The sequence below is a fragment of the Monodelphis domestica genome, chromosome 5, assembly GCF_027887165.1.
Source record: "Monodelphis domestica isolate mMonDom1 chromosome 5, mMonDom1.pri, whole genome shotgun sequence".
Taxonomy (NCBI): Eukaryota; Metazoa; Chordata; class Mammalia; order Didelphimorphia; family Didelphidae; genus Monodelphis; species Monodelphis domestica.
Window position 1 is genome coordinate 7446205 of NC_077231.1, and position 12783 is coordinate 7458987.

The 12783-nt window shown below is 61.8% G+C and overlaps 1 protein-coding gene across 2 annotated transcripts; it reads left to right on the forward strand.

Annotated features, from left to right (window-relative positions):
* Positions 1-110: 110 nt before the first annotated feature.
* Positions 111-8046, forward strand: ALG12 (ALG12 alpha-1,6-mannosyltransferase). Of its 2 annotated transcripts, none has more exons than XM_056797599.1 (10): positions 111-496; positions 2956-3217; positions 3318-3450; positions 4601-4774; positions 5297-5491; positions 5810-5913; positions 6017-6240; positions 6777-6946; positions 7033-7108; positions 7511-8046. In XM_056797599.1, the coding sequence occupies exons 2-10, from the start codon at positions 3056-3058 to the stop codon at positions 7740-7742; spliced, it is 1470 nt and encodes a 489-aa protein (XP_056653577.1). In that variant the 5' UTR covers positions 111-496; positions 2956-3055; the 3' UTR covers positions 7743-8046. The 2 variants fall into 2 exon arrangements, with proteins under 2 accessions (XP_056653577.1, XP_056653576.1); XM_056797598.1 differs by having other exon boundaries at positions 112-405.
* The last annotated feature ends 4737 nt before the right edge of the window (positions 8047-12783 follow it).

Genomic DNA, 12783 nt, shown 5'->3' on the forward strand with positions numbered 1-12783 from the left:
GTAAGGCAGGTTGGGGGTGGGGAAATACTTCCCACCTCCGCCCCGCTGGAGTTACGTCATGGAGCGTGGCCATCTTGACTAGGGGCAGAAGCCATAGCTTCTCGCCCGTGTGGCGCCATTTTGGTGAGGGTCGGACCTTAAAGGGCCAGACGCCGGCGTCCTCCCGGTTCTGGGTCCGTCTACGCTCGGATCACCCCGCCCCTCTAGAGCCGCTCCGCGACCGTTAGCCACAGGCCGCGCGTGCGCTACGCCTCGCCACGCCACGCATCGTCGCGCCACGCCAGCGGGACGCGACGAGCGCCACCGGGCTGAAACCATTCACTTTCCCGAGGCGGGAGCCGGAGCCGGAGCCGGGGCCAGAGCAGAGCCGGGCAAGTAGCCGAGCGGAGGAGAAGGCGGCAGCAGGTGAGGCCAGGGTGGGGCCCCAGGACTGACACGTGGCGGCCTTGGGCGACGGGAAGACGACAACCCCGTAGGGAGCACAGCCTGGGCAAAGGTGTGTTCCTCCTGCGGTTCGTCCCGCCGGACTTGTGGGACCGCAGCATGTTGGGGGGGGGGGCAGCAGTCGGGACCGTGTGTGTAGGGGTGGCCGTCCCGACCCCCGTGGATCGATCTTTCATTTGATCTCACGCCAATATTGGCTAAACGATATCGAAGCACGACCTCGGACCCAGGTCACGGTTTTGGTGAGCCTATCTTACAGGTGGGGAAACCGAGGTAGGCGGAGGGCACGGGACTGTCTCCCAGACCTGCGGCCCTTTTCTGGCCAGACAGCTGGGCCTCCTTAGTAGGGGGAGGCAGGGATGAGGCGCCCCAGATGATGCTCACTTAGGCACTGACCACCACACTTTAGAGATGAGGCTGAGGCAGCTGCTGAGGATATTGCCACTCCGCGGGCGCCCGAATTTCTAGAGTTCTTACTCCTACTTACCAGAGTCGTTCTTTAAGCTTGAAGGTTTTCAGGGGTTCATGGCACGTGATTGTTTTTGTTTTTTTAATTAAAAGTCACCCCCAAAACTTGATGTTTTCCCCTATTGTTTAAAAAATCTATTTGCCAAAGGCCACCGGACTTGAGAAGTTTTTTACAGAGCCCCCCGCCTCACGTCTTAGCCCAGTTTGCCTTCCTTGAGGACTCCAGCCATAGTGTTTACGAAGGGCCTACTGCGTGCCAGACCCTGGACCAACAAGCATCATATAGAAAGTTAAAGCCCAGAATCCCCAGCCCCTGCCCCAAGGGGCACAACGGGTGGGAGAGACCACAGGCAAACAGCCATCCAGACAGGCTGTGTGCTGGATGAATTGAAGAAAATGGGGAGGGGGAAGAGCCAGAGATGGGCATAGCCAGGGGGCCAGAGGCCCAGGGCCCAAGGGGATGTGGTTGGCTAAGAAGCCTGGAAAGGTGGGAGGGACTAGATCTAGGTTAGGTAGGGTTTGGAATGCCAGGCAGAAGATTTTGTATGTGATTCTGAATAGGAGAGGGAGTTCCTGGAGTGTGTTGAGTCCGGAGTAGAAGGAAATTCACTTTAGTGGCTGATTAGAAGATAGACTCTTGTGGGGAAACTTGGGGCAGGCAGGCAGGCCAGTCCCTGTCCTCAGCAGCTATTGGAAACATATTAGGGAGTTCATAGAGGAAAGAAATTCACCAGAGATTGCAGAAGGGAAATTGACCTGAGATGCTGCTGTGAAGGTGGTGTTAGAGGGCTTGGCACCAGAGTCCTTTAACAGGGTCTAATGCCTATCACAGAAGAGACAAACTCCCTCACTGTACATTGTACACCCTGCTCTTGGGAGAGCCATGCTGAGCTCTGAGAGCTTGAACCTCCATGTTTAAGTCCTCAGTATTAATGATGTGCCCCAGAATTGGGCCAGCGAACACCAGTGAGCTCACACTCTCTGGTAACCAGAATCTCCTTTTCTGCTTCTCCAGTTGCCCATAGGTTCTCAAAGATTGCCACCGTTTCTCTGGTCCCATTTCTCCTCCATTAGACTCTTGATTCAGCCACTAGGCTATCACAGGCTGTTTGGCCACTTTCATGACAAACTGTAGAATGGATTCTCCTTGCAACCTGACATGGTCAAAAGAAAATTCAGCTCAGTGTTGAGAGACTTGGGTTTGAATGCCAGCTCTGACCAGGGACAAAGTTACTTGACCTCTCTGATTCTCAATCTCTCCATCTGTACAATGGAGTTTGTGTTTACACTGCCCACCTGTTGGGGCTCTTGGGAAGAGAATTTCATCAGCTTAATTTTATTACTTTAAAGTTTATAATCTCAGGAGACCATGGTGTCTCTTCTTCAATGCACATCTGGGCTTTCGACAAGTCTATCTGAGTGCTTAGTTTGGGGGTCCCTGTGCTGGCAGTTTGCTTTTGATGTTCCTTGGGCTGGTGCTGCTCCACTGCCCCAAGCTATCCACCTCTCCTTGGCTACAGACACTAAAGATTTCTTTCCCTGAAAGTCACTGGAACAGATTCTCTGGAACAGGAAGTCACTGAACAGATTCTCACATTAGCCATTGTTACTTGGCTGTGGCTAAAATGTCAGTGGGATTTCTGGTTATCTGGTGGTTGCATTTAGAAACATGCCCTTGGTTTTACTCCTCCTCTCATGCCACAACAATCCCAAGACCAGAAGCTGCCCTTGCCTGGGGGGAGACACCGGAGGCTAAAGGGGCCCCAGGAATTGCATTAGCATGAGACTGCTGATCCCTGGGACTCAGGTGTCACTTCCTCAGGATCCTGTGTATGAGGCAGGGAATAGAACTGTGTGTGTGTGTGGGGGGGGGGGTAGCTCTCTTAGAGACAGGTGGTGGGGGGAGGTTTAGCATCATTTGCTCAAATGCCCAGATCTCGGGCTTGAGGTTGAGGTTTCTCTCTCAGCTTCGAGCTGGCAGCCAGGAGAAGGCAGTTCATGGCACCTCCTGGTTTTTAATACATTTCCTTGTCTTCTCCACAGGGCTTCGTCTCTCCTCCTCCTCCCACAGCAAGAAGGGCAGAGCCGGACTTTCCTCCTTGCCAGCGAGGGCTCCCCAAAGCAGCCGTCCCTCCAAGCCACCATGGCTGGGAAGAGACAAGCCAAGCGACAGCCCCTCCTGCTCCTGCTGTTCATTGCCGCAGCCTTCGTCCACCTGGCTGCCTGCCCCTACGCCAAGGTGGAGGAGAGCTTCAACCTGCAGGCCATCCACGACCTCCTGTACCACCGCTGGGACCTGGACAAGGCGAGCGGGCCTCCGGGGAAGGAGGGAGCCGTGGGGACCCCCTCCAGGCAGCGGTGCCGCACCGGTGACCTCCCGGTAATCGTTTCCCCTTTCTTTGTAGTACGATCATCACGACTTCCCTGGCGTCGTCCCAAGAACGTTTCTCGGGCCCATCTTAATCGCAGCCTTTTCCAGCCCCGCCGTCTGCGTGCTGTCCATGCTGGAAATGTCCAAATTCTATTCTCAGCTGATAGGTAAGGAGCCCCGAGGCCTCTGGGCTGGCTGACGCACCCCAGGAGGTTGGGTACACGTGGAGACGCTTTGCTCTGCGGGCCGAGCCGGGAGCTTTGGGGTTCTGTCTTCACGTGCTGGCCTGGCCCGGCCTGGCCTCCCAGGCTGGGCAGCTCGCAGCATCCAGATCTTTGGAGTCTCCTCAGGGGCAGCTCGGGGAGGGGAGGCAGCTCCCTGCTCTCTGCCTCTGCGTGGGGGTGTAAGCAGGGGTCGGCCCCCTCCCCTCAGGGAAGCTCCAGGAGCCCGCTCTCTCTGGTCCACGGCTGGCCTCCTGGAGGCACGGAGAGCTGAGCCTTTCCCTGGGGGCCCTCTCAGAAGAGCTCCCTTTCGTCCAGCCCCTCCCCCTCCTGTGTGAGGAGGCTTTGGGGTTCCCTCATTAGATAGCCCCCAGGGCTGCTCCAGAGGCTGCGGGGGGCCTCCTGCCCCTGCTGACCAGTGAGGCAGCCTCTCCCCATCTCTGTGACCCCATCTTGGTTTGTCGCTGTCATGAATAATTGGAAATTCTTCAACCCCTAAAACTACACGACCCAAAATGCCTCTCTGTGTTACCCAGAATGCCTTTCCCTTTGTGCATAAGTTCCGTAGCTCCCCCCCTCGCTCTCTTCTCTTGCTGAGTTAGGTGGCTTTTTTAACTTTAATGATCATTCATGAAACATAAAGTAGAATCGTTACGGAACATTCATCTTAATCTTTACAGTCGGTAGATTCCTGAGTGCCCGGGGATGGGGGACTCAGCGAGAGTAACTTGGGGTGCGGCCCAGGCTCATGGCCCCAGTATAAGGCTGACGGCTCTGAACGAGGGGTCGCTGGGCATTCGAGGGAGGCAAGGAAGGCTTCCTGGAGGAGGAGGCAGGATCAGGGTGACGCTCGAGGCATTGCAGCCAGGCTGGACAAGAACCCTTTGACCTCCCCGGCTGGCGCCGTGCTCTTGGCACAGGGAGAGGCTCAGTGGGCAATGAGCCAACGCCTGCACGAGCCGTGGCAGGGAGGACCAGAGGGCACCGCGAGGGGCAGTGCCAGGCCCCGGGTGGGGGGTCCGAGGGGTCCGGGCCGGAGGCCGCTCCCTGCAGGTGGGTGACGAGGCCGGCGTTCTCGTGTCTCCCCGGCGCGCAGTGCGAGGGATCCTCGGGCTCGGCGTCATTCTCGGGCTCTGGAAGCTGCAGAAGGAGGTGCGGAGGCAGCTGGGGGCCACCGTGGCCACCGTCTTCTGCCTCATCACGGCCACCCAGTTTCACCTGATGTTCTACTGCACTCGGACCCTGCCCAACGTGCTGGCCCTGCCCGTGGGTACGTGGCTGCGGCGGGGGCTGAGCCGAGGGGGGGGGCCGGGCTGCATGGGGGGGGCTGAGCTGAGGGGGGAGGGCAGGGGCTGGGCTGCGTGGGGGGGCTGAGTCGGGGGAGGGGCCGGGCTGCGCAGGGAGGGGGGGCTGAGCTGAGGGGGGGGCAGGTTCTGGGCTGCGTGGGGGGGCTGAGTTGGGAGGAGGGGCCGGGCTGCGTGGGGGGGGCTGAGCTGAGGGGAGAGGGCAGGGGCCGGGCTGCGTGGGGGGGGCTGAGCTGAGGGGGGGGCAGGGGCTGGGCTGCGTGGGGGGGCTGAGCTGAAGGGGGGGCAGGGGCTGGGCTGTGTGGGGGGGCTGAGTCGGGGGAGGGGCCGGGCTGCGCAGGGAGGGAGCGCTGAGCTGAGGGGGGGGCAGGGGCTGGGCTGTGGGGGGGGCTGAGTCGGGAGGAGGGGCTGGGCTGCACGGGGGGGGGGGTTCGGGGGGGGCCTGCAGGGGGGCACAGACGCCCACCGGCCCGCTCGTGTGTCCACAGTGCTGCTGGCCCTGACGGCCTGGCTGCAGCAGAAGCGCGCGCGCTTCATCTGGCTCTCGGCCTTCGCCATCATCGTGTTCCGGGCCGAGCTGTGCCTCTTCCTGGGCCTGCTGCTGCTGCTCAGCCTGCTGGGCCGGAAGGTGACCCTCCTGAGGGTGCTGGGCCACGCCGTCCCCGCCGCCATCGTCTGCCTGGGTGAGTGGCCGCCGGCCCCCCGGCTCCCGCGCGTCAGGCCGGACCACGCTCCGCCCCTTCTTGACCCCCGAGAGCAGCGGCGCGGGCCGGGCCCCTGCCCAGAAAGCTCCGGCACCCTTGGGCGGCCGCCTCTGCTCACGAGCGTGGGGGGCTTCCCGGCCCGGCCCCTGCCTCCCCCGGTGTCCCATGGTGGGTCTCTCCTGGCTCGGGCCTCCCGAGGAGCCCCCCGAGGCAGGGCTCGGTTTCCTTGTGAGCGTCCGGGGCCCGAGGGCCCTTTGGGGCTCCCGGAGGCCGGCTGAAGGCTCTCTTGCACACTAGGGCTGACGGTGGCCGTGGATTCCGTGTTCTGGCGCCACGTGCTGTGGCCGGAGGGCCGCGTGCTCTGGTACAACACGGTCCTGAACAAAAGTTCCGCCTGGGGCGTATCCTTTAAACTGGGCGGGGGGGGCGGAGCTGGCTGGGGGGGTCCTGTGCAGGGGGGGTCCAGGCCCCTCCCTGGCCGCTGCTCCTTGACGGCCTCCCCAGACCTCGCCCTTCCTCTGGTACTTCTACTCGGCTCTGCCGCGGGCGCTGGGCTGCAGCATCCTCTTCATCCCTCTGGGTGTGGGCGACCGCCGGACGCGGCTGCTGCTGCTGCCGGCTCTGGGCTTCGTCTTCCTGTACTCGTTCCTCCCCCACAAGGAGCTGCGCTTCATCATGTACACCTTCCCCGTCCTGAACATCGTGGCGGCCAAGGGCTGCGCCCGCGTGTGAGTCACCCGGACCCCCGCGTCCTGGGACGGACGGACGGACGGACAGACCCCCGCGTCCTGGGACGGACGGACGGACAGACCCCCGCGTCCTGGGACGGACGGACGGACGGACCCCCGCGTCCTGGGACGGACGGATGGACAGACCCCCCACATCCTGGGACGGACGGATGGACAGACCCCCCACATCCTGGGACGGACAAATGGACAGATCCCCTGCATCCTGGGACAGACGGACAGGCCCCCGCGTCCTGGGACAGACGGACAGGCCCCCATGTCATGGGACAGACGGACAGACAGTCCCCCCACATCCTGAGACAGGCAGACCCCTGCGTCCTGGGACGGACAAATGGACAGATCCCCTGCATCCTGGGACAGACCCCCCCCCCTCACCCAGCGTGTCCTGGGACAGATGGACAGTCCCACAGCCTGAGATGGACAGACAGCGGTGGGGATGGGGGGCAGCCAGGCCCGGGGGGGGGGGGGGAGGTCCCGGTCCTGGTTCTGGCTCTGAGAGGCCCGGCACGCTATCTCAGGCTCAACAACTACAAGAAGTCGTGGCTGTACAAGCTCGGCTCCCTGCTCGTCCTGGCGCACCTCCTGCTCAACGCCGCCTACTCGGCCACCTCGCTCTACGTCTCCCACTTCAACTACCCCGGCGGGGTGGCCATCCAGAAGCTGCACGAGCTGGTGCCCCCCAAGACAGGTAGGTGGGGCCGGGCACGGGGGGGGGGGGGGGGGCGGGGGGGAGGGGCCCAGCACCCCACCCACCACCCCTCCCCCCTCTTCCAGACGTGTCGCTCCACATTGATGTGGCCGCTGCGCAGACGGGCGTCTCTCGATTTCTAGAGGTCAACAAAGACTGGACGTACGTATGAGGCTCGGCCTGTTTGCTGGAAAGAATCCCGCTTTGTGACCCACTCCCTGGTGTCTAGATAATGATGTGGGGGGGCATGACTGGGAGGGGGGGGTCAGCGTCCAGGCCCAGCTCCCCCGGGGGTCAGTGTCCAGGCCCAGCCCCCCCCAGCACGGCCGGGGGGGGGGGTCAGCGTCCAGGCCCAGCCCCCCCCAGCACGGCCAGGGGGGGGGGTCAGCGTCCAGGCCCAGTTCCCCACCCCCCCCAGCATGGTCAGAGGGCGGGGGTCAGCGTCCAGGCCCAGCTCCCCCCAGCACGGCTGGGGGGGGGGGTCAGCGTCCAGGCCCAGCCCCCCCCAGCACGGCCGGGGCGGGGGTCAGCGTCCAGGCCCGGCGGTCACCCGGCTGTCCGCAGGTACGACAAGAAGGAGGGCCTGCAGCCCGGCGCGGGGCCCATGATGGCCTACACGCACCTGCTCCTGGAGGTGGACCCCCTGCAGCTGTCGCACTACAAGCACACCCACCGCGTGCTGGCCAACATCGCGGGCGCGGCCGGCGTCCGGCTCAACCTCACCAAAGTGCCTCCCTTTGAGCTGAACTTGAAACCCAAGTTGGTGCTTCTGGAGAGACTGCTGAGGCCTTCGTGAAGGGCCCCACCGAGCCTTCCACGCGGATCCGGAGCCCGGGGGGCCTCAGCCGGGGCCGGCCTCCCCTCCCGGCCTCCCCTCCCGGGCGGCTCCGCTGTCCGCCGGGCCTCGTCCGCTTCTCCGGGATCGGAGGCCAAGAAGCGGGGCCCCCCCGCGGCTGTGCGGCTCTAGGCGGGGCCCTGCCCGCCCCCCGCCCCATCCTGGCGCCCGTTTCTGTCCTCCTGGCGTGTCCTCACCGAGGTGGCAGCGGCCAGGCTGAGCGAGGACGCGAGCGACGCCGCCCAAAGTAAAGGAATTTTCTTACTCTGCGTCTACGGAAGGTTTTGTGGGGGGCTGGGGGGCCTCAGTGGAAACAGCCGCAGGGGGGGCGGGGGACCCCCAAGGAGTGCCCAGGCTAGGGTTCGAGCGGCGGGAAGAGGATGAAGGCACCGGCGGGGCCTCCCCTCGCCTGTGCTCCGGACAGCGGGGCTCCCTGGAGCCCTGGGGATGCCCCCTGCGAGGAGGGGCCCTGAGGGTTCCCCCTTCCCAGGGCCCGAGCAGGCCTCGCCGAGGTCCCAGAGCTCCAGACCAAGGGCGGGCCTGGGGGAGCTGCAGGGTTGGCGTCCGCTCATGGGGGACTCGATCCGGAAGGGGTGCCTCCGCCCTGCTCCTGAGTGCTCCGGAAGGGGACCTTCTGGGGCCTTTGGCTACCCCCAGGCCGGGCCATCGATGGTGCCCGTGGTGTGCCGGGAGCGCCCGGGCTAACTGAGGAGGCCTGGCCGGTCGGGGGGGGGGTGGTGGGGGGGTCCCTGTCCTCCCTTCCTGGGACGGCGGGCAGCCTCCAACCTCCAGGTGGACAAGCGCGTGGGGAAGACGGCTGCGCCTCCGGGGGCCAAGGACAAAGGGGCAGCCCCGGCCCGGGCCTCCCAGGGAAGGGCCTTCCCTGGGCCCCCAGAGCACACGGCCCCATCCCAACGGGGCTCCCCCGGGGAGGGAGCAGAGGCGCTGCCAGGAGGTTTGCACAACCCTGGAGGGAGGCCCAGGACCGAGCTGGGCGGCCGCTGGGGCCGGATCTGCTCGCCTCTTCTGTCCGCCTCACTAGGGTAGAAAAGGGGGAGGAGCCACCGGCTGGCAGAGGGGCAGCCCCGGGCCCGGGAAGGAGCCAGGGAAGCCGGCTGGCGCTGGACGCCCACAAACGGGCCCTCTTCCATTCCGAGGCCGCGTCAGACGGCGCAGACGTTCTGGGTCTCGAGCCTGGGCCTCCCGAGGGCCCGCCAGGGCCAGAGCGGCCTCGCCTCTGCTCCCGGGGAGACGGCGTGCATTAAGGGGTAGGAAAGGACCGGAGGCCCCTGCGAGCCAGGGCCCGGGGAGGAGGGCCGTCCCTGGGGCTCGGGGCCCCCGCCAAGAGCTGCCGGAAGGCGACTCCCGTCCCTGGGAGCCCTCTGAGGCGCTTTCCACAGGCACCTTCCCCACTGGCTCCATCGCGTCCCCTCCGGCGCCCGGTGTGCGGGGAGAGCATCGCTCAGGGCCAGGGGCCTGCCGGCCCAGCCTGCCTCCTCCTCCGGCCAGCAGGGGACGTGGAGTCCAGTGGGAATGGCTCAGGCAGGCCCAGGTCCGGCTCTCTGGACCAGCAGAAGCAGGCCTGTCTGTGTATTAGGAAGCGGCCGGCTCCAGGGGAAGCCGGAGAACAGAGAGGACATTAATGCGAGGTGCCACGCGTGAAAGCTTCCCCTGCGGCCTCCCAGCCCAGGAGCCACGAAGGGCCACTGCAGGGTCCCGGCACGACCGACTCACAAAGGAGCAACAAGGCGTCCAGAGGCCGACTCGAGCCGGGAGCTCACATGCCAGACTCGGCTTTTCCTTCTCACATTTCACTTCTTGCTCCTAGTAACAAGGTGAACCTCGACTCCTGCGGTATGCCGGCCAAAGGCCCCTTGGACTTCTCCCTCGCCTTAGCCTCCTCTGCCTCTGCCTCGAGCCCCAGCCATTCTCTGCCACCTCACACATTCCATTGCCCATTCCTGGATTCTGCAGTAAAGGCTGGGGCCACTGGTGGTGCTCTCTCTCTGTCTCCCTCTCCTCTTCTCTCTCCTCTCTCCCTCTATCCTCTCTCTACTCCTCTCTCCCCTCTTCTTTCTCTCTTCCTCTTTCTCCCTCTTTCTCTCTCTCTGTCTCCCTCTCTTCTTCTCTCTCCACTCCTCTCTCCCCTCTTCTTTCTCTCCCTTCTCTCTCCCTCTCGCCTCTCTCTACTCCTCTCTCCCTCTATCCTCTCTCCCCTCTTCTTTCTCTGTCTCCTTTCTCTTCTCTGTCTCCTCTCTCCTCCCTCTCTTGCTCCTCTTCTCTCTCCCCTCTTCTTTCTCTCTCCCCTCTCCCTCTCCTCTTCTCTCTCCCCTCTTCTTTCTCTCTCCCTCTTTCTCTCTCTGTCTCCCTCTCTTCTTCTCTCTCCACTCCTCTCTCCCCTCTTCTTTCTGTCTTTCTCTTCTGTCTCCTCCCTCCCTCTCTTGCTCCTCTCCTCTCTCCCCTCTTCTTTCTCTCTCCTCTCTCCCTCTATCCTCTCTCTACTCCTCTCTCCCCTCTTCTCTCTCTCTCTCTCTCCCCTCTTCTTTCTCTCTCCTCTCTCCCTCTATCCTCTCTCCACTCCTCTCTCCCCTCTTCTTTCTGTCTTTCTCTTCTGTCTCCTCCCTCCCTCTCTTGCTCCTCTCCTCTCTCCCCTCTTCTTTCTCTCTCCTCTCTCCCTCTATCCTCTCTACTCCTCTCTCCCCTCTTCTCTCTCTCCTCTCTCCCCTCTTCTTTCTCTCTCCTCTCTCCCTCTCTCCTCTCTCCTCTCTCCCCTCTTCTCTCTCTCTCTCTCTCCCCTCTTCTTTCTCTCTCCTCTCTCCCTCTATCCTCTCTCTACTCCTCTCTCCCCTCTTCTCTCTCTCTCTCTCTCCCCTCTTCTTTCTGTCTCCTTTCTCTTCTCTGTCTCCTCTCTCCTCTCTCCCTCTCTTGCTCCTCTTCTCTCTCCCCTCTTCTCTATCTCTTTCTCCACCCTCAGAGGAGCACACAGATGGGTCCATGCCATGGAGCCATCATCATCTGTCTCTTCCTCATGTTCCCTCTAATCTCTAACCCTTTACCCACTTTCCTTTTAGGGGCTCCCGCATGAAAGGATTCCTTCTCTGTCTCTTTAAAAGGAAGCTACCTGATTTCCCCCAAGCCTTCAGCGTTCTCCTCATGCCCCCAGTCGTCTCCCCTGGCACAGCCCTCATCTAGGCATGTAGGGTCTTTCCATCGTCCCTAGTAAAAAGAATGTTAGAAAGTGTTTATAGATGGGTTTCCCATCTGTTGTCTTCTAGTTTTTGTTTTCTTAAACCCTCACCTTCCGTCTCAGAATCCATACTGTGTATTGGTTCCAAGGCAGAAGAGCGGCCAGGGCTAGGCCATGGGGATGAAATGACTCACCCAGGGTCACTCATCTGGGAAGTGTCTGAGGCCAGATCTGAATCGAGGACCTCCCAGCACTAGGCCTGGCTCCATCCACTGAGCCACCCAGCTGCCCCTCTAGTTGACTCATCCTCAGAACGACTTTGCTTGGCAGTTTGCTCCCTCAAGACCAGGGAGAAAGATAGGTGAGACCCTGAACATTAGACGTCTATAGGGGAAGTTCGTCCAGAAGAAACAAGAAACCCAAGATTCGGATCCCAAAGCACTAGGAAATGGTCCTGAGGAAGAGGAAAAATGAGTCGTCTAAAGAGACCAAGGTGGGTGCAGAGCTTAAAGAAGGGCGACTAAGACGAAGAGGCGGAGCCATCAGAAGCGAAGAGGAAGGTGCCGAACTAAGCAGGGTCGGCTAAACAAATGACGGTACGCGAATGTGCGGGAAGAAATGACAGACAGGCAGACGGATCCAAAGGGAAGTGAGAACCAGGAAACTGCAACGATAGCAGAACAAATGGAAGAAACCATCCCGATGGGATGCTGCCCCATCATGGACAAGCCTGTCTTTAGAGCAGACACGAGACGCTTTTCTCCGTTTTTTAACCGAGGCCGAAGAGTAGCAAGGGCTGGACTGTGGGGATTAAGGGACTTGCTCAGGGTCACCCAGCTAGGACGGGTCCGAGGCCGGATTGGAACCCAGGACCTCCATCCAGAGCCCCCTGGCTATTGTTCTAAGATAAATTTCAATAGGGGTTAAATATTAGAGTTCAGAAAACCCTCTTTCCAAGCATAGTAAGACAGGGGAGACACTTGCGTTTTTCTGGAAAAGGAGTTTTGGGGGGGCTGCAAGACCAAGGAGTTGGCGCCGTGGTGTGCCAGCGCCCAGAGGTGCTCACGCGCCTTGTTGGCACGGCTTCCCCTCTGGGTCTCCCGTCCTGGTCCCTCTGCAGTCCTGTGCTCAAGATGATGGCTGTCAGGCTAGGAAGGGAAGGAGGGCTGGATTAGCTCTTTGGCCCCGGGGGGAGAGCCGAGTCATGGGTGGCAGGGCAGAAGGTGCCTCTCATGGGAGGCCTGTGGCAGCTGGGCCAAACTTGGCATCTGCTTGTCAAGAACTCAGAACATAGCTGAACCTTTCCACAGTGGGGCGCAACTCCACGAAGCACCAGGCCCGAGTGGGCCTTGGGCTGCCGGCCTGGCCCACAGCCCCGAATCACCGTGTTTCTGAGTGGGAAGGTAAAAGCGGGCAAGGAAGCTGAGGGAGGGAGAGAGGAAGAATGGAGGCCCTGAGAGCGGGGCTGAGGATCCCTGCTGCCTCCTTTCTAGGCTTCCCCTTCTGCTCCCCAAAGGTGAAGCTACAAGGTTTCTTACAAGAGGGATGAGGCCAGCCAGCAAACAAGGCATCTGTGAAAGCTGGAAAGGAACTTCGCCAAAGCCCTTCATGCCATGGAGGGTCCTGACCCAGGAAGCCCTCCCTGGTTTTGTGTTTACAGAAGGCCATCGCGCCCGCCGCGCCCGGAGTCGAGCAGACTGCCTGGCTGCAGAGTACCCAGTTTTAGTCTGGAATATGGTGCTGCACGGATGGGGTGTCACGTTTTGGTAACATCGATTGTTTGCATTTCAAAATAAAAAGTCGGGGGCCACCAGC